At 37.2% G+C, this 21,543-nt stretch overlaps 2 protein-coding genes across 7 annotated transcripts in view; both read right to left on the bottom strand.

The window, feature by feature from the left end:
• The window catches only part of LOC115410373 (calcium-activated potassium channel subunit alpha-1-like), a 283,875-nt gene extending 282,733 nt beyond the window's left edge, over positions 1-1,142 (bottom strand). The window contains exon 1 of one of the 4 annotated variants that reach the window (XM_030122000.1): positions 228-1,142. In XM_030122000.1, coding sequence (XP_029977860.1) covers positions 228-461 — 234 coding nt within the window. In that variant the 5' untranslated portion in view covers positions 462-1,142. The remainder of the gene's footprint in view (positions 1-227) is intronic. The other 3 variants (XM_030121997.1, XM_030121998.1, XM_030121999.1) reach the window with 3 other exon arrangements.
• A 5,980-nt stretch (positions 1,143-7,122) lies between these two features.
• LOC115410372 (disks large homolog 5-like) overlaps positions 7,123-21,543 on the bottom strand; it is a 75,380-nt gene continuing 60,959 nt past the window's right edge. For all 3 annotated transcript variants that reach the window (XM_030121993.1, XM_030121995.1, XM_030121996.1), the window contains 5 exons: positions 21,178-21,321; positions 20,863-20,990; positions 19,560-19,669; positions 13,442-13,551; positions 7,123-7,721 (listed from right to left, as the gene is read on the bottom strand). In XM_030121993.1, the coding sequence (XP_029977853.1) occupies positions 7,618-7,721; positions 13,442-13,551; positions 19,560-19,669; positions 20,863-20,990; positions 21,178-21,321 (596 nt within the window). In that variant the 3' untranslated portion in view covers positions 7,123-7,617. The remainder of the gene's footprint in view (positions 7,722-13,441; positions 13,552-19,559; positions 19,670-20,862; positions 20,991-21,177; positions 21,322-21,543) is intronic.

Genomic DNA, 21,543 nt, shown 5'->3' with positions numbered 1-21,543 from the left:
AGTTTGTGCCATGAACCCAGGAGGGAACACACTTCATTATTCTAAGTCATGCACTGTGCTCTCTGATGAAGGGGGGGGGGGGGCCTTAACAGACATTTAATTACGAACCCATTTCATAAATCACACTGGCCTGGACCTGTTGTTTGTCACGCACCGGCTGCTGCGCAAAAAAAAAAAAACTGCGATAAACAACAGTGTCATTTCACTCTAGAAGCAGATTGACGCACCTTCTTTTTGGCGTTACAGTGGCAGCACACGGTCCACAGGTATTTGAGAGTTCTCCACAGGAGGATTATGAAGAGACCCCCAAAGAAAGTGACCATGGAGGAGGCGAGGAAAGCCCACCACATCCGCTGACCGTTACTGTCACACGGCACATCTGGTGAGAACGGGATGATCACATTCATCTTGGATATCTGGATGGATGGATCCGGGCTGAATCTCTCCCTGTTTTTGGGCATGATCGGCTTCTTTTATAACCAGCCCACTTTTCTCCCTACAAACAAAAAAAAACAAAAAAAACAAAAAAAAAAAAAACACCAAAACTGATCAGCTGAAGTGAGATTCAGGCGCGTCCTGGAGCTCCGGCCAGCGCCCCCTGATGCCCCAGCGGCTCAGCCATGTTGAGTCGACTGCCCTCCGCTCCTCTGGCTTGAGGAAAAAAAAAAAAAAAAGTTGATGCTATAAACACACACAAACAGATCCACTCTTTGAAAAAAAAAAAAAAAGCACAAAAAAAAAACTTCCCTTTTGTATCAGCGGTGCGCCTCACGATGCGCGTTCATGACTGGAATTGCGCGTCATCCTGGTCGATCCGTGCGTAAAAATCACATTTTCTTGCCAAAACTCTTCAAATTTCCACACACTTGTCAGCTTTCTCAAACGCAACAATAACAAAAATGATGTCCCGGTGTAAACAGACGGTGGATTCACACACTCATCCACCTTTTGTTTGACGGCGCAGCTTTCGGCAGGTCCGCTCTAGACTTGAGCTCCGCACACTGTTGAATGCGCTCCGCACGCGTCAAAGCTCGCACTTCATCGATCAATTTCTCCGCAATACGTCGCCTTTAAAATGACGCTTCAATAATGTTTGCTTTTGGAATTGGAAAGCCCGCTCCGTGTGGCGTGCGTGTGCGCTCCGCCGGTCCGCCTGTCACATCCATTTGTTGGAAGATGGCATCGCAGATTTACAGGTGGGGGGGGGGGGGGGGGGGGGAGGAGCCATCAATAGCAGACGTCGATGCCTATCTGGATGTCTGGTTATTTATAGTGGCCGCTTCATCAATTTTTGATGCTTTCAACTTTGCGGCTGCGGCAGGTTTTACGCATTTTTTTTTTTTTACTCGAATCGAGAACTGCGCATGGAATTTATGTTGGATTCCCTTCCCAAAAAAAGAGGTTTCAACAACTTTTTTTTTTTTTTTTTTTTTTTTACTTGGTAACTTATCCACAATATATTTTTTTCTTTTTTTTAGAATTATTTATTATTATATTTGTTATTTATTATTATATTTATTACTATATTTCCCCTGGCTGCTGGAGCATAACTTCGACTTTTTATCTCATAATTATGACTTACAGTGAAGAAAAAAATATCCCCATGGTAAGTCAGAAATATGAGACAAAAAGTTGGAATTATTAGATAAGAAAGTCATCTATTATTTCCAATTATACGCTTATATAAACATGTACTTATACATAAGGAACCACTCAGACACAATATGTACAAACAAATTATACTACAAACCTGTTAAACCCCCCAAAAAAGGAAAAAAACAAAACAAAAAAACAACAAGATAAATAATGTTATCAACTCCTCTTTACAATACTCATAACTTAACCACGATATCTGACAATTATTAACCCATTCCTGCCTTGACATTCACATTATTCGCTAAATTATGATCATTTTGCGCAAAAGCAGGTTTTAGAAGGGGAAAAAATGTGCGTAAAACAAACTTGTGCTTCTTCCTCTTCCACGACCCTCTTTTATGAATGGAAATCTGGATTAAGAATCAACTTTGCACCTGTTTATACGTCACATAATTGAGTTTTATGCATCATCACATCCGTTTGTCTCAAGGGGAAATATGAGCAATTTGGCCAAAATAAGTCAAATGAGTAATTAAATATGAGGAAAAAAAGAGATAAAACATGAAAAGGAAGGAAACGTTGCTGAAATGTTCTCACTTCAAGTGGTGATTGCTCCTCCTTCTGGACAAAAACTGCAATTGACAGCCAGCTCCTCCTATACAGGGTCCTCACACTTTCTCTGAAATGATTTTCCAGGACATTTTCAGCCACTACAGCAGGGGTTTTCAAATCCAGTCCTCGAGGGTTGGTGTTGTGCCAAGGTACATATCACCACTGAGAATTATTTCCCCTGGCTGCTGGAGCATAACTTTAACTTTTTATCTCATCATTATGACTTACAGTGAAGAAAAAAAATATCCCCATGGTAAGTCAGAAATATGAGACAAAAAGTTGGAATTATTAGATAAGAAAGTCATTTATAAGATAAAAAGTAATAATTATGAGACAAAAAGTCAAAATAATGAGATAAATAGTCAAAATCATGAGATAAAGTCCAAATTAAGAGATAAAAAGTCCAAATTATGAGATAAAAAGTCAGAATTATTAGATAAAAAGTCAGAATTGTGAGATAAAATGTCAAAATTATGATATAAAAAGACAGAATTATGATTTAAAAAGTCAAAATTATGAGATTAAAAAGTCAGAATTAAGAGATAAAAAGTCAAAATTATGATAAAAAGTCAGAATTATGATAAAAAGTCAGAATTGTGAGATAAGAAAATCTGAATTATGAGATTAAAAAGTCAAAATTATGATTAAAAAGTCATAATTATGAGATAAAAAGTCAGAATTACAATAAAAAGTCAGAATTATGAGATAAAAAGTCAACACTGAGATAAAAAGTCATAGGAGATGAAAAGTCAAAATTATGAGATAAAAAGTTAAAAACTATGAGATAAAAACTCGTAATTATTAGATAAAAAGTCCGAATTATGAGATAAGGTCAAAATTCTGAGATAAAAAGCCAAAATTATGGGATAAGAAAGTCAGAATTGCAAGTTAAAAAGTCAGAATTATGAAATAAAACTTTGTAATTATGAGATAAAAAGTCGGAATTATGAGATAAAAAACTGAAATTATGGGATAGGAAAGTCAAAATTATTACATAAAAAGTTGAAATTATGCTTCCACACCCAGGGGAAACAATTCTGAGCGGGCATACGTACCTTGGTCCAACACCAGTATCCTGTATGTTTTAGAGCTTTCCCTCTTCAACACACCTGGTTCAATTAACGATCAGCTCATCCAGCTCTGCAGAAGCCTGATAACGATGGAATGGTTTCCGGGTGTGATGCAAGATGGGAATACCCAAAACATGTAGGATACCAGCCCTCGAGGACCAGATCTGGACACCCCTGCACTACAGAGACAAAAACATTCCTGTCCCCCTCATTCTTTGGAAGGGTTCTTTTCCACAGTTGTATCTGGGTGCTTCTATGAAACTGGTCCTAAAAACAGGACATGGGGTCTAAAAATTCACCCCTGATGCAGACTAATGTTATGAAGCGAATTCGGAAGCACTTTGGGTCCAATTTAAAAGTATTTACTGATATAAAAGAGAAACTATTTTTTCAGATAAAACACATTTTTATATTATTTTACATTATATTTAATACAAAAATCTGCATGCAACACAGTCAAAAGGACACGAAAATTACGCACTATTTTTTAAAAAATATACTTTTATTCTCTCACAGGTACATTTTGGGAATCGAACTAATTATGCAAGGCAGAGTGTTTCACAAAATTGACCGCTATTGCAAAATCACTCACGATTTATTTGTGTTTAAATGGGCAGGTTCTGCATGTAACGCAAGTGGACACGATGGGTTACACACAAAACCTGGAATGAGACTGAGATTCATGAAAAACCCACATGTCTGGATTAGAAAAACCACTAGGATTAACAAATTTAACACAGTGTGTTTATTTATAGCACTATATAAGACCATTTACAGCCATGTTTTCCAGATCAAATCTACTGACGCCTCAGTAGTTTTTCCTGTCCCAATTTTGGTCCTATTTTTGGCCCCAATATTTGATTAAAAATTCATTAATTATGGGATGGCTCAGAGCAAGAGTATAATTTTTTTTTGCATTTCTCTGAGGTCATCATTAGGTATATCCTTGGGGGGGGGGTATGTGTAAATTTCTCTTTTATTATTGGGTCTAAAAAAGCTGGAAAAGTGCCAGGTACCAAAATGAACCCAGTTTCATAGAAGCACCCACCTTGCATTTACCCAGATAGTATCTATTTTTATTACTCAAACATTTGATGTGCATCCATGGCTATAATTTATGTATGAAAAATAATGACAAATGTATGAAAGAATAATACAAACACACCCACAGACACAGATTACAGCAGAGCACAAACTGGAGTTACAATGTTCAACTGGGCAATTCTCAACTCAACTTTCTTACTTTCTCTCCTGCACTTCTCTAAAAATATCTGTACATTTTCAATAAATCACTGAAAGACCTTTTCCTATGTTTCATCTCAGGCACATGAGGTCACAAGCCAGGAAGAGGATCAATAATTTCCCAGGATAACTTAACCCAGTGGTTCCCAACCTTTTTTGGCTCGTGACCCCATTCTGACACTTAATCTGTGCATTATTACATTTTGCACTGTATTTTGCTGTGTTTTTTGCCTTTTGCACAGCCTATATTCCTCTGTGTACATAGCTTAAATTTTTACTGTCCATATTCTACTGCAGTGAGCAAATGCAACAATATTGCGTTCTGTATATGCTTGTATATCTGAATGACAATAAACTAAGTCTATTTTAACATCACAAATTTCTGGCAACCCCAGACATTCAAAACAAAGACTTTTTTTTTTTTTGGCTAAAATTAATTTGTTTTTGATCATGTAATAGTTTGCTATACTATGTTGCCAATAAATGTTAATTTTAGGTGACATTTAGGCTATATAATGTATATTATTATGGACAGAGGCATAAAAGCCAGGGTGAGATTAAAATTCTCACTTCGTGCAGTATTTTCCTTGGTCAGGATATGTACAGTCAGTCCAGCTTGTATTTAAAAGGCTGACAATTAATACTGAACAAACAAGAACTCAAACTATGAATTATGAAAGAGCTGCAGCATCTGAAACCGACCACAATGAACATTTGACAGATAAACAGTACCACAGTGCTTCAGTTTCACAGTGTGTCATGTCTTTTATGTATTGTAATTGTCTCTCTCAACTCACCATATATTTTTTAATCAGTACGTTTTTTTTGTTTGTTTGTTTTTTTAATCAATTACTAGAAATTTCAGGCGACCCACATGGGGTCTCAACCCCAAGGTTGAAATACACTGACTTAACCGTTTCCAGGACATTTGACCTTTTTTTCTCATTTTCCATTTGGGTCTATAGGGTGAGGAGCTCAGTCACCAGGAAGGGATTCTGGGTAGAGCCGCTGCTCCTCCACATCCAGAGGGCCCAGCTGAGGTGGCTTGAGCCTCTGTTATGAATGCCTCCTGGACGCCTCCCTGGGGAGGTGTTTGAGGCACATCCCGCCGGGGAGAAAACCACAGGAAAGACCTAGGACACGCTGGAGAGACTACATCTCTCGGCTGGCCTGGGAACACCTCGGGTCCCCCCGGAAGAGCTAGAGGGGGTGTCTGGGGAGAGGGAAGTCTGGGCATCCCTGCTTAGACTGTTTCCTCCGTGACCCGGGTCCAGATAAGCAGAAGAAAATAGATGGATCTATTTGGGTCCGATGACGCGGTAACATGTGGACACATTTTGTGTTTAACAGTCTCTGTCATGTAAACAGAGTAACTTATATGCATGTATTAGACATATTTGAGTAGGTATTTATAAGCACTTTAACATTATGTGTAACAAAATTTAGGGAGAAAACATTTGTCAGTGAAAAATGTCACATTACTCCTCAGTAACATGTGGACTTGAAACGGACATCAATTTTTTAAGCTTTACACAAACATTCAAAACATGCATTCCTCAACAGAAATTGATATCAAGTAGGACAAACCCTTTTAGATATTATGTTCAACTGTGCCGAAAATAAAGTATGAAGTAAAATATTGAAAAGTCTCTGTTTTATTGATATAAGAATGTGGTAACACGTGGACAGGCTGCCATAGTAACACGTGGACGACGTGTACAATGGTACAATGGGATACAATGGTATGAATCACCCAAAATGTATCAAAAGATCATTACAATATCTGAAATATAAGTAAGTTGAAAATTAAAGAGGTACTTAATGCTTTTTAATGCCATTTAAGGCCTTAATTTTCACAAAATCTATTTAATGACTTTTAATGACCTGCAGAAACCCTGTTCAAAAAGGATAACAGTTCCATAAAAAAACAGATCTTTAGCTAAAAAATGAGCCCACTAGATAAATGATAGGTGCAAATTTACTTTTTCATGTTGATGTTCACTTTCGCATGATCGGATCCATACGTTTCCCATGACTGGAAAACTGGTCAACGATTTTCCAGGTTTTCCAGAATGCGTGGGAAAATACAGGATGTGATTTAGAAAATTTGCATGACTTTAAAAAAAAAAAAAAAAAAACACAGACAAATTGGTGTTTATTGTAGTCTGTTTTTATTTATTTTTTTATAGAAATATTAACCTTCATTAGGAGAAAAAAACCTGACCTAAAGTGTTTCATCCGAGCAGAAGATGAAATGTTGACAACGTGACTGACTGAAAATCCCAGCGGTGATTAATATGTTTATAGCCGACAGCTGAGAATAAACCAGAAATAAAACATCCCTTCTTAATAATCCACAGTATTGGCAATGTCACGCAAACTGGGACTCAGACATACCTGCTGTTTGACTCATTGCTGTTGTTAGTGTTAATAAATCCACGATTCCAAATCCATCGGACGGGCTTTGGACTAAATGGATTAGAAAAACATATTTAGCTTGGCACGGCGTTGTGTTTAAAGACTGAAATGATGAACAGAAAAAACTAAAACGGTGCGACGAGGACAAAAAGACAAAAGTGATGGAAGCGAAAACTGCCCCGAATTTTTTTCCTCTATAAATAAGAATAAATGGAAAATATAATCCTACGAACTACACAGCTACATCTGTATACGAGGAGTTCATACCAATGTCTTTGATTAGATAAATTAATTGGCAGGAATATAAATAGAAAGACAGGATCACAGTGGTCCTTCCTACTCTAAGGAGTTTTGTTTTCTTCGCGATGCAAACTTCATGTGGTCCGACGAATTTATGGGATAAAAAGGGGAAAAAAATAAAACATTCAAGTAAGCGTCGTATTAAACACTAGTGTAAACAAACCTATCTGTAGTACAGTACATGAGTGGGATATTGAAGTAGCGTCGTCAGTGCTGATATTGCTATATGTGGAGTTAAACATGATGTCTGTTACATGTACCGATCCTGTAGTGTTAAAACCTCTGTGCAGTTCTGGACGGTCAAGGGTCGCCTCTGTGCCGGTTTTTCTTTTTTGTTGTTCTTATTGGAGTGACATGCAGGAAGTAAAAGGTAGAGTTTCTACGGCGGTCCGTCTGGGATCCACAGCACTTTGTTCTGCTCCTGCTCCACGATGGTCATGATCTGAGTGCAAATGTAGGAGACGCTGCCGCCCTGGACGACGCCTGGAACAGAGAGAGGGGCAGGGAAATGGAAGTTACATGACAAGGTTTTTTTTTTAACCTGTTTAACCCTGACCATATTTTCAGGGGAAAAACGCCTAAAAAGACATACCCAAAGTAAAGGAAGAATTACTTCACAATAATAAGGTTCATATGGACGTTCTTGGTGTCTACGGACATTTAGAGACCTCACAGAATCTATTCCCAGTGTCTAAAATATTGTATCTATTACTATGTCTGAGTAAACTGTAACAAACTAAAAGAGAAATTAGAATTTTTTTATTCTTGCCTGTTTTTTTTTCGGCTGGATTGACGATGACATGCATAAATTAATTGTTCGTGTCGGAGATTTTTAATAGCGTGTATTTCACCCCACAAAGATTACAAATCATGTTTGAACATTAAAGTTTGCACTAAAATACACGTTTGATGTACTTTTATTAACAGTAGGGTCCAAACTCTGAGCAAAAGTTGAAAAAAACATCCATTGTCCTGATTTATTATATTTTTATAGTAGATGAATATTAATATAATTTTTTAGGCCTGTGGGCTAGGGCTAAAGGGGTAAAGAATCACAGATGGATTTTACAGCGCGTTTTTATACAGTCAGTTCGGTTTAGACCCGTCAATCAATCAGTCAGTTTAAATTTGTTATGATTTGATTGATTGATATAAAACAGGGTTCCTACAGGTTTCTACAAGTTAAATTGGAGACTTTTTAAGACCTTTTTAAGACTACTTAGAACACAATTTAATGCCCATTTCACAGCCATACCGGCAAAAATTTGTGACTCCTAGAACTTTGGAAAACTCAAGTCAACCAAGTCGAGAATGATCTTTTCAGAGTGTACACCCTGTAGATACACTCTGGCCCAATCCCAATTCACCCCTTGGCCCCTACCCCTACCCCTTACCCCTACCCCTCCGTTTTCGCACATACACGTGAAGGGGTAGGAGTATCCCAATTCCCAATTAGACGGAGGGGAAGGGCTAAGGCAGAGTGCTGTATAGCCCTTGAAACTCAGATTTTTCAGGATCACACAACAAACAGAGGGATAGGAGAAATTTCCCATAATTTTGTTTGAATCATTGGCAAGATGGAGGTAAATGCAGCCAAAAAGTGCAGCAGTGTGATGAAAGAAGCACACAAATGTGCGTATTTTCTTTGTAAACAACTTAATCATTTGATCGACCGTTCAATACCGTTTCAATGTGTTAGAGATCGCATTTCTGTGGTTTGTGGTTGATAGCCGCAAAAAGATGACCAAAGCCCATGGAACAGAGACGGTTACAGCTACTGACGGCATGGGGAATACTTTTGGAAACAAAGTTGTCGCGTCTGTTTATAGCGGCATTGATGACGGAACAAGTCGCGAAGGGTTGTCTTATTTCATAGGGGAACATTTCAACCCCTAACCCTTGCAGTTCTGTTTCAAGGGGTAGTGCCAAATGCAAGGGCCAAGGGGGAGGGCTAAGGGATGAATTGGGATTGGGCCCCTGTGATACACTCTAAAACGGTTCCATACAAAATTTGGAGAGAGTTTGGAATCCTTTTTTGTCATATTATGAGAGCATTCACAGCTCATTACAAGTACAGTAGATGCCCCCAGAACCACAGTTCACCTGCAAAAGGTCAAGATGAACCCAAACATTTTACTCAGGCTTCAGAATACAGTAACCGTCTCATGAAAATTCCCTAAAATAAAAAGGTTTTTTGGTGTGACGTAAACAGCAGTGATCAAAATGCTGCAGTGGGCTGTGGCTAGTCCTACATTTATCTTGTTCCATCCTTGTTTCATGGTCAAACTGAACATTAAACACTACACACACTGTATTTTGTAAATATCCGACACTGATGTAAACTTACCACAAAAAAAAATACCTTCACCGCTATGATATTTTTACATCCAGGGCCTTATTTGGATAATGATATAAACTGTGTAATATTGCCTCTGTGCGTCACCAGTGAATCTGGAAAGCAACAATCTAGAAGTGTGGATTTTCAGTTTTAATTTAAGGAGTTTAACACAAACTGGTCAAAAATGGCTGCAATGGCTTAAAGTTCCTCCATTTTCAGAGGCTCAAAAGTAAACAGACAAACTATGATTGTTTTTAAATACCTGGATGAAAATGTATGACGCCTGGAACTCATGGACATCACCAAAAGCCGCATTTCAGAGGTAAAGCTGTAAAATTTGTGCCACAGTCCAAATATATACAGACCTGACTGTATATAGTTGACAGATGTTGACAGCTGAAATGACTATTACATGATGAGAGCATTCATAAAACTTTTGGAAAGTAGAGCATTTGAGAATTAACAATTAATTTAGACCAGCAAGACATTATATATACAGTTTTAGGAAAAATGTGCACAATAACTTTATTCATCTCCTGAGGCAATCATCCCTAAATTATAACAAAATAAGTCATTTGTTTTATTTACTAGGTAGTCACAGTAATAACTAATCCAAAGAATACAGACAGTCAATCATGTCAGAGCCAAGTGTTAGTGATGAAATGTTTTAGCCCAAAAAAATACTAATAATATTTGCAGTTCTTTTAAACTCCCATTTCCAAACTTTGGGTCAGGAGCCAAAATGGGTCAAGGAGCTATTTTTACTGAATAAGAGCAAAAAACCTTTGAGTAATTGTGATATGTGAATTCATTTTCCTGTTTAAGATAGGAGAAGAGTGTTTTCTGGAAGAATTTTGTAAATGTTGACCTGAAAGCTGAGCAAAACATCAAGGAGAAGCTTCAGACAAGATGGACATGATGCAAAACTTAAGATGAAGGCGGTGTAAAAAGAAACGTAGTGTGAAAGACACGTGAGATGACAATTAAATAAATGCTGCACCAATGTAAAAGACACAATTCATGACAATTTATTTTTTGGGTTTTGAGGTGAAAAAGTTCACTACTTTATAAGACTGATTTTTTTTTTTTTTTTTTCATCTTAAGAGTTTTGTTTTCACTGTAGAGTTCACAATTAAATGTGATTGCTGCTGCTGTAACTCCTGCAATTTCCTGCAAAAGCTCAATAAAGTATCTATCTATCTATCTATCTATCTATCTATCACTAAAATTCATTAAAGAATTGCACCAAAGCGAACTGAAAATAGCTTTAAATCTCACCTTTTTCAGTACAGTGTCCTATTAAAAGACTGTGTAAGGAACATTTAACAGTGTATCCATTACAAATGATACTAAAATCATCCTCATAATATATCCATATTATTACTATTATTGGCCAGTTTGTAAGAAACTAAAAACCCATTTCCTTCCAATAATTAATAACATAAGTGTTTAAGCATTAGTTGCACCACTTGAGCTGCCAAAATATTTGCGTTTGACCTTTGGACGTAATCGGACTCATCTCCTCTTGGTGCTGATAATAAGACAATAAGTGCTGATAATTGCAGTGGTGGTGTGTGGAGCAGACGACCGGCCACCTCTGCCTGGTAGTGGGGATCAGTGCCGGTATGTGTTCCCTATAAATCGGCCCCTTTTATAGCGTCATTAATCAGCCGGGCGGTCGGGTGTCTCCGACTGGCTGCTGCTCCAGATACCAAACTTTAACTCTGATGTGGAGACGCCGCAGAGACACTCTGCTCCACAAACCTCGAATGCCCTCCGCTGTCTGCTCGGACTGGGAAAACTGGAGCAGGTCTTCGATTAAATTGTTTTTGTGTGTTTTTTAATCTTACAGCACTGTCCAGAAGCTCTAGTCCAACATTATGTTTATGGGCTTAGTAAAGTTCTGATGTCCACACACATACTTTGTCCAAAATGGGCTCAATATTCATCCTGTAGTGAAAGAACAGGTTATAATCTGTCCTGAACCCATTGATTCCAATGGTAGAAGTGAATAGGAGTACAAAGGGTAAGGACCTCAGCTCCAAAATTAAGCCAATAGGGAACAACAATCCTTAAAACAGGTTCTATAAACCAAAGTGGTCGTATTTAGGACTTCTTGTCTCCTATGTCAGCATAATTGAAAGGATTGGAAATGTTATGTAGATGGATAAAAGCAAATGAATGAAGAATAAATGAAATTTTATTACAATAATATCATGTATTTGCTATTATGATGCTAGAAGGCAGTTGCAAAATAGACAACAAAGGACTATACTACTGAGACAATTTAATGTGAAAGAGCTAAGAGGTTAAGCGCGTTTTCAAAAATGGGCTCAATATTTTATCCTGTAGTAAAAGAACTGGTCATAATCTGTCCTGAACCCATTGATTCTATTGGTAGAAGTGAATAGGAGAACAAAGGGCAAGGACCTCAGCTCTAAAATGAAGACAATAAGGAAGTACAGTCCTATGTAAAAGTCTTAGAACTTTACCAAACCAACAAACCAATATTGGACTAATGACCGCACATATGAATTTCTTAGTCTCTGTATTTAGATCTAATCTGATACGTGTGAAGTATGTACAGTAGGAAAAATAAAAGTTTCTGGGTAAAAACAGCTTCTATAAACTTAAGTGTCAGTATCTAGTACTTCATGTCTCCTGTATCATTATTGAAAGGATTGGAAATGTTATGTGGATGACTAAAAGTAGATGAATGAAGGATAAATTTAAAATTTTTACAATCATTTCATGTATTTGCTATTATAACGCTAGAAGGTGGATGCAAAATAGACAACACAGGTCTATACTGCTGTGAGATTTTAATGTAAATATGTTCAGAGTTTCAGTGCCTTGTCAAAAATAGGCTCAATATTTATCCTGGAGTGAAAGAACTGGTTGAAATCTGTACTGCTACTCATTTCTACCATTGGAATGAATGGGTTCAGGACAAAGGGCAAGGACCTCAGCTCCAAAATTAAGCCAATAGAGAAGTACAGTCCTGTGCCAAAGTCCTACAAACCAACATTAGGTTTATAAAGTTCTAATGTCCACACATATGTATTTCTTAGTCTGTATTTAGGTCAAATCTGATATATATGAAGTATGTTCAGCAGGAAAAACTAAAGTTTCAGAGTAAAAACAGCTTCTATAAACCACAGTGGTCATATTTAGTGACCTCCCTTTGCACTTGACATGTCTTTAACCCTTTTGTTCAGACAATATGAGATTTACTGCATTAATTTTCTGATGTTTTATACCAGGTTTTATTCAACACATGTCAAATGTTTCTGTTTGTGTTGCTTCTTGTCATGGGGTCAGAGGTCACAATAAATAGAGCCTTTAACCTTTACAACCTATTTAGTTCAGTTTTTGTGTGTCTTAAGAATGAGCACATTTCCTGTACTTCCTTGTTGTATCTGAAGAAAATAGAGTAAGAAATAAACATGCATGCTCATTTCAACCCTGCAACAACAACAAAGCTAAAGGTGGAATTAGACTTTTGTGTAGACGTGTATGTGTCCTGGTTTCTTTGCTTTAAAGGGGTCAAATCATCCAAATTTCACTTGTGTTTTGTGTAACTGAATTCTAGAGCTACAACAATTAATCCATTAGTTGTTTTAGTCATTTATAGACCAAAAGCACCAAGATTTCACAGATTTCATTGTCTGAAATATGCACGTATTTCAAGTAGAAGATACTGAACTGAATATTTTAGTGTTTCTTGTTCATTGATACTGAATACTGATACTGACCTTGGGCTTTTTCTGTCATTATGACTCATTCTGTCTTTATTCCTGATATCAAACAGACTCCATTCCACACCCTGGCCTCGGTCTTCAATCATCCTTTTTTTTCGACCCACCTGTGAAGAAGCGGCTGAACTCCTGCTCTACTTTCTGCGCCGCCTCGAATTGCTCCTTGGAATGTTTTTGTGAAAGTTTATCCCGCAGGTACAGAGGGTCCTTCTGCTCTCTGAGGAGGAGACAAAAAATAACACAAACACCTGTCAGCAACCGAGAAATCTAACATTTGTGTATGTAAAAATAGGACCGATGGCCCTGGAGCTCACCAGCATGTTCTATCAAGAATCAAAAACAAGTTGGATTTGTGAGGTTGTCAGGTTCTGGTGTTATGTTGGAGTCCTGTGGTCTGGATGCAGGAGATCAATCTCCCAATAGAAGTGGGTGGTGCTTTCACTGGAGGAGAACTCAACTAATTAAATCAAAGTTCATATATGACTTCCTATCAGTGCTCAACAGGAACTATATAGATATCTATAACCATTTCCATTTTATAAACTATCAAAATATGGCCCATTATAAGTAAAGGCACATTTTTAATATTTAAAAAAAATTGGTCAAAAATCAAAACTGGTCAAAATTGTGAAAGAATTTTGTAGACATTGTCCCAAGAAAGATGCATTTAAAAAAAAAATTAAATGAATCCTACCAGTAGTTTCAGAAAAGAAGATTGTTGAAATCTAGACATTGGTGACCTTAAGTTTGACAGTTCAATGTCACTCAAGGTCAAAGGTCATGGACCCAAATGAAAGTCCATATATGACTTCCTATCGGTGTTCAATAGTAACTATACTGATATCTATAACCATTTCTATTTTATAAACCATTAAAGTATGGACCATTGTAAGTAAAGGCAAATTTTTTATATTTCAAAAAATTTGTCAAAAATTCAAATGTCAAAATTGGTCAAAACTGTGAATAAACTCTGTAGACATTGTTCCAAGGAAGCTACCCATTACATTTTTACATGAATCCCACCAGTACTTTCAGAGAAGATTGCTGAAATCTACACATTGACGATCTTGAGTTTGACCCTTCAAGGTCACTCAAGGTCAAAGGTCACAGACCCAAATGAAACTCCATATGTGACTTCCTATCAGTGCTCAATAGTAACTATATTGATATCTATAACCATTTCCATGTTATAAACCATCAAAGTATGGACCATTATAAGTAAAGGCACATTTTTAATATTTCCAAAAATTTGTCAAAAATCAAAATTGGTCAAAATTGGGAACAAATTTTGGAGACATTGTCCCAAGGAAGCTACATTTACATTTAAAAAAAAAAAATACCACCAGTAGTTTCAGAGAAAACTGTAGAAATCTACAAATTAGTGACGTTAAATTTGACCCTTCAAGGTCACTTAAGGTCAAAGGTCATGAACCCAATGAAACTCCATATGTGACTTCCTATCAGTGCTCAATTGTAACTACATTGGTATCTGTATCCATTTACATGTTATAAGCCACTAAAATATGGCCCATTATAAGTAAAGGCAAATTTGCAACATTTCACAAAAATAGTCAAAAATCCAATAATCAAAATTGGTCAAAACTGTGAACAAACTTTGCAGACATTGTCCCAAGGAAGCTACACATGAATGAATCCAAGCCAATGTTTTTTAAAAATGCAAACAAAGACAAAGACCCCAGACACACGCCTTCGCAGTAGCTCATGGCCTATTGGCAGATGAGCAGACACTGAGTTTCTCTAAATAACTTCTCAGACCAGACAAGACAGAATACTGAGATGTGATTAACTTGGTTTAGTGCAGATACTTCCTATCACTTACATCTCTATACATCACCGCTTTATCTCAACAGCTCCCACAGTAAACTGAGCTCTTTAATATCTGCTAGAGCCCAGTCATAAGACAATAAAGTCATGAGATTATAGAAACTGTCAGATCGTGCTGCTTCATAGAGATACTTGTCTGTTTAATATCTTGGCTGTTGCAAATCAAAGGGCAAAGGACTGGATTTACAGGATTTTATTTTTCATCAGTTCAATGAAGCGCAGCCTTGATTTCTGAGCCTCAGTACAATACATGGATGTAAGGTTGAAAATGGTGTTTACTACCAAATATAAAGCTCCTAATAAGCAGAAACTGTCATTTTTAATGTATTACCTTTAACATATAATGAGTTTGGAATATTTGTTTTTGCAGACATATACAGCAATGAGCAACAACTGACAACATACATCCCTAATTCTGTTACATAATGTAAAAACTGACCGTTTTTGTGCCCAAACACATAATAATCAGAACAGTATTAATCCGATTACTTTCGTGTTTACATTAAAGATTACACTTGCATGTGTGTATACAGAAATAGAACACCATAGTATTTACTTTGTTTTGTGATTTATTATTCCTGTTAAAATCTTTTTTTTTTTTTTTTTTAAATCTGCATTGCTGAATCAATGATTATATTTTGTGTATAATCTTGTATAATACATGTATGTTAGTGTTACTTTATTGATCTGTTCTGATTCTCTGTATACTGGCGTCAAGGGTCTCTGAATAAAATATGTTTTTATTATATTTCATCTTATAAAGGCACCGTGTTACACTACATTGCATCATCAATGTGGGCTACAATTATATGTACCATTATTTTGTATTAATGTTGTATCAATATTAACCATTTCAAGCATCTACTTTAGAAAATGTAACTTAAGGAATGGAATTAGTTGCGTTTTTTTTGCCAGAAACATGTCTGCAGGCTCTCACTGCACAATGGTAAATAATCAAACTTCACCTCTGCAGCGAAACCTCTGTATCTACACTCAGAACAAGAAAAGTACACGGAGAGCGCAGACCTCCGCCAAGACAGATGCGCCCCCCCCCCCCCCGATCACCACCAAAATTTTTTATCATTTCTTCCTTGTGCCAGTATCAACATTTCCTGAAAATCCATCAATAACTTTTTGAGTTATCTTGCCAACAAACAAACAAACACGCAAACAAACACACAAACACATAAACAACTAGAAGCACTCGGACAGCGCAGACCTCCGCCAAGGCTGATCAGTGGGCCCCCCCGTGGGCCCCCCCACCCCCGATCACCACCAAAATGTAGTCATTTCTTCCTTATCCCATTTCCAACAAACCCTGAAAATTTCATCCAAATCTGTCCATAACTTTTTGAGTTATGTTGCACACTAACGGACAGACAAACAAACAAACAAACAAACCCTGGCAAAAACATAATCTCCTTGGCGGAGGTAAACATGCAAACACACAAAACAAAGCGATCACAATACCTCCTGGTGGAGGTAATAAAGTCGAAGTCGTGTAACCTGGAGCCCCTTCCCCAGAGGTGTGACAAGAATGTCATGGGTGGGTGGGCATTTTGCTTATTTGTGGGTGCAGAAAAATATTGTTGCACGGGGGGGGGGGGGGGTAGACTGTCAAACAGCATCCATTCAGCTCTGGCAGGCTGGACAATGCATTTCAGAGCACTGTCTCCCCCCTGGCCACGCCCCTGCCCTTCCCTAACCCACTCCCCATTATTCCCCGGTGCCAACCATGCAGTCGACATATCAGTCCGCTGATGCCCAGTGGACTCCGACTTGTGAAAGCGCTGAAGCTGCTATCAGAGCCCACAGCAGGAGGCCTGTGGGAGGCATGTTTGTCTGCGTGGGTGGGGGCAGTGAGTGTTTTAGCCACCCACGCCACAAAGCGGAGCCATAGGCCCTGGACAGCTGGCACTCAGCTGATGACAGTGGAGGCTTAACAGGAATCAATCTCCATGTCTGTCTGCTGCACGGCTTCACGGGCTTGTGTGTGTGTGTGTGTGTGTGTGTGTGTGAGAGAGAGAGTGTGTGTGTGAGAGAGAGAGTGTGTGTGTGTGGGGCGGTGGAAGCCTGTTTCTGCCAAACCTGGGTAAATTTTTCTCTGTTTCTGTGTGTGATTGTGTGTATAAGGCTTCAGCAGATTTAATCTTCCCATGCAATCACAAATGAAAAAGCAGAGGGATCTTTGAGACACCACATCCTGGTTAAAAAAAAAAAAAAAAGAAAAAAAAAACAGCAGGTGGAGGGAGGACAGCAGGATGCATGCCTTAATTTAATGACTCTGATCAAATCAGTTTGATCAATTGGCTTTTTTTGCATCTGCACAGTGAATATGATTATGAAAGCAGTGGGACTCCTGGAGCTAGGGGATTTCCTGAGGGTCTGTTATGACAGGAAGGGAATTATGCTGCAGAAATTAATGAGGAATTATTTGTCTGGCAAGCAGAACCGACTCCAAAACAGATAAGATGTTAAATGTTACATCCATCTCCTGAACCAAGGACACAAGTACAGTTTATTGATGAATAAACCAGGATCTAATGGGCTCTCTGGAAGGTATGTCAGACTTTAAAGCACTTTGGGTGTCATTAAAATAAGTAAAAGTGCTCTATAAAGGCCGTCCATTTACTAGTATGGTTACAGTTCCATCTTCTATCATTTCATATTTTAACTGCACTACACTTACATGCAGTTACTTTTCGTTAATAAACTCACTGTCACATGCACTGACTAAATGTGAAGGCAAAGTGAAATGTTCTTCTTTTCTCGGTGACAGAAACACATTTTAATCAAAACCGACAAGCTCTAATGATGCCATTAACTTAAATCAGATGTGACAATAAACTGAACATATCGAGGTTGTGAAGACATCAATTTTACTAGTCATTTGTTCGCAGTTTTACTCAAGGAAGAACCAATAATTGCTGTTGAAGCTCTAATTCTCAGATTGTACAAGCTAAATATGGAGTAATCTTGCAAAATCTGATGTTTTCCTATTGATTAAAGTAAAAACAGAACATAAAACGGTGTGCATTTTTCCCCATTTCCACCTGATGTGATACCAATGTGTTGTTTAAATGTTATTAAAACATAAGGTATCATGTTGCAAGCCCTAAAATGAATACCAAGTAAAAACTAATGCTTTCATTTGACTGCATATTTTTAAAGAACATGCTTTTATCTTATTTTTTTGTTGAAAAGCAAGAAACACAAAGACTGACATACAATTAATTGTGCAGACTGAATAAAGAAGCCTAAGATGTTTATAAAATTATTTCATCCAAATAAACATAAATAAGACATAAGACAAGAAATGAGTGGCAATAAATAAATAAGATTGAAATGTAGTCTATGTCAAGTGCTTATGAAGTAGTATTGGTACTTTTATTTAAATAAAACTATATATGAAGTTTTTTAAAACTGGGTGCTTCTATGAAACCGGGTTCATTTTGGTACCTGGCAGCTTTTTAGACCCATTAATAAAAAAAGAAATTTACACATATTTCCCCCTAGGATGTACCTAATGATGACCTCAGATAAATGCAAAAAAAAAAAAATAAAAAATCATACTCTGCTCTGAGCCATCCCAAAATTAATGCATTTTTAATCAAATATTGGGGCAAAAAAAAGGACCAAAACTGGGACAGGAAAACCTACCTACGTGTCAGTGCATTTGATCTGAAAACATGGCTTGAAATGGTCTTATATGCCACAATAAATAATTTGACGATCCTAGTGGTTTTCCTAATCGAGAAGTGTTTTTTTTTCATAAATCTCAGTCTCATTCCAGGTTTCGCGTGTAACCCATCGTGTCCACTTGCGTTACATGCAAAACTTGCCCATTTAAACATAAATCATGAGTGATTTTGCAACAGCGGCCTTTTTTGTGAAACACTCTACCTTGGATAATTAGTTCAATTCCTAAAATGTAACTGTGAGAGAATAAAAAGATATTCAAAAAAATAGTAGTCTGTAATTTTCGTGTCTTTATTACTGCGTTACATGTTGATTTTTGTATAAAAATGTGTTTTATCTGAAAAAAAGTGTCGCTTATCTCAGTAAATACTTATTTTTAAAATAGACCTAAAGTGCTTCTAAACTTGCTTCATAACATTAGTCTACATCTGGTTTGAATTTTTAACCCCATGTCCTGTTTTTAGGGACCAGTTTCAAATAAGCACCCAACTAGAAATTGTGTATAGAGGTTTGTTAAATTTCTAAGTCACATTCTCAAACGGGTTCCATAACCAAAGAGCTGAACTTGTTGAGGTAAAACTGGGTCAGGAGCAGCAGAACACCAAATAAACTTAACATTCTGACATGACTTCAGGCAAGAAAATAAAGAAAACAAGCAGAGACAAACACGGAATTACTCACTTTATCTGCTTGGCATTTTTGTAGCGTATGAATATGACGATTGGGTAGATGTGAACGCTGTGAAGACGTTCGATGGCGTGAGGGGCAATGTCAAGTAAACAGTGACAGTCCTATGAGAGAAAATGAGAGCAAGAGACTGCATGAGAGATGAGAGATGGATCAAAGCATAATGCTATAAAAAAAAAAAAAAGAAGACAACTTAGAGTGTTTCCTCCAATATTCAGTCTGTTTTTCATATTAGAGACTGTGGGGGTTGTGGGTAAAGTAAGAGCTGCTTTAGTACCAACTTACACTATATGGACTAAAGTACAGGGACCTGTTGAATTAAGGTGTTTCTTTTCTAACAGGGGTCTGGGATACAAAACAATAATGACAAATGTCATAATATAGTTTTATATTGGGATAAATATTATCGCACTGGTTTGTTTAGTTTAAATGTTATCTTTGCTTCCAAAATGCCTCAGAGATGGTTTATTCTTAATTTCTTTCATTATTCTTTTTTTTTGTTTTTCTTAATCAGTGACTGATTTTGAATGTTCTACCTCTAAATTTCTAAATATCTTTCGTGTTCCTACTGTAAATAATGATTTTCTACTACAACTAACCATCTACTTTCTTCACATCTCCCTTTAAATTTTAAGGAAATACTGAGGTTTTTTTCTCAAATCACCATAAACAGGACATCTTACAGCTGTAGACATGATAAGTCCCACTATTTTTGTCCATATACTTTATAAACATCAAAATTTCTTTAATTGGCTTTAATGGCTTAACGTTTAAAAAAAATCAAAAAACAAAACCAGTGTTGAGAAAAATTAAGTTAAAAAAACATTTCTGAGGCATTTTGGAAGCAAAGATAACAATTTTAACAAAAATAACTAATGCAATATTTATCACAATATAAAACTATATTATGACATTTGTCATTATTCAATGTTTAATTGTTTCTTCCCAAGGGAGATGTGAAGAAAGTAGAGGGTTAGTTGTGGTAGAAAATTATTATTTACAGTCAGAGCATGAAAAATATTTTAGAAATTTAGAGGTCATGGATTACAAAAAAAAACCAATGCTGAGAGAAATTAAGTAAAAACCATCTCTTGAGGCAAAATTAACCAGTGATATGCTATAATATTTATCACAATATAAAACTATATTATGACATTTGTCGTTGTTTTGTATCCCAGAACCGTGTTAGAAAACAAACACCTGAATTCAATGTGTCTCAATACTTTTGTCCATACAGTTTAAGTTTTGCAACTCCAGTTTAGTTGTTAAATAATCCCAACTCTGGTGAACTTCGTACCTTCTCCGTGATCTCTTTTATCGATGCAACAGTTGTTACATCAAAATGGCCGCTCCTTCGTTTGTAATCGATGAACACACAGTCTTTCACTCCTCGTTCAATTGCCTGCTGAGATGCCTTCATAACCTCTGTAAAAACAATGACTCAGTGATTAAAAAAGTGGTGGCATTCACACCCATGTAATACATGAGGGTGTGATCTACTCAATAATAATTAGCTGTTGTTTGTGGAGTTCGACGTGTAAAACTAGCCCGATACAAACCAAACGTCAGCCCTTCATTAATAAATTAAAGTGAACTGTAATCACAGACGCACCGGGCAGGCAGCGAGAGAACTTGGCAGGAGCTTCCTTCACCAGCATGTCCTTACTGGACTCCACTAACGGACCCAGGACCAGCACGGGTCTGGGGGAGGAGCACTCCACCTTCTGAACCCGCTGGTACACCACACTCACTCCGTCTGAGCACAAGGAAAGGACAGAGTCAGACAAGACACAACGATCTAAAACAACTGGATGAGATGGAGCATTGGACATCTGCTCTGTCTCTGATCTGTGGGACGGAGCAGTTCTGGGGTGGAATGTTGGTTCATCCAGTGTGCAGTGTTTATTTCCTTGCTGTCGGTAATTTAGTTCTTTCACCACTGCGCATTATCATTATTATTATTATTATTATTATTATT

This window comes from Sphaeramia orbicularis, chromosome 19 (assembly GCF_902148855.1).
Source record: "Sphaeramia orbicularis chromosome 19, fSphaOr1.1, whole genome shotgun sequence".
NCBI lineage: Eukaryota > Metazoa > Chordata > Actinopteri > Kurtiformes > Apogonidae > Sphaeramia > Sphaeramia orbicularis.
The sequence above is the reverse complement of the archived record's forward strand: the minus strand, read 5'-3'. Positions and strand labels throughout refer to the sequence as shown.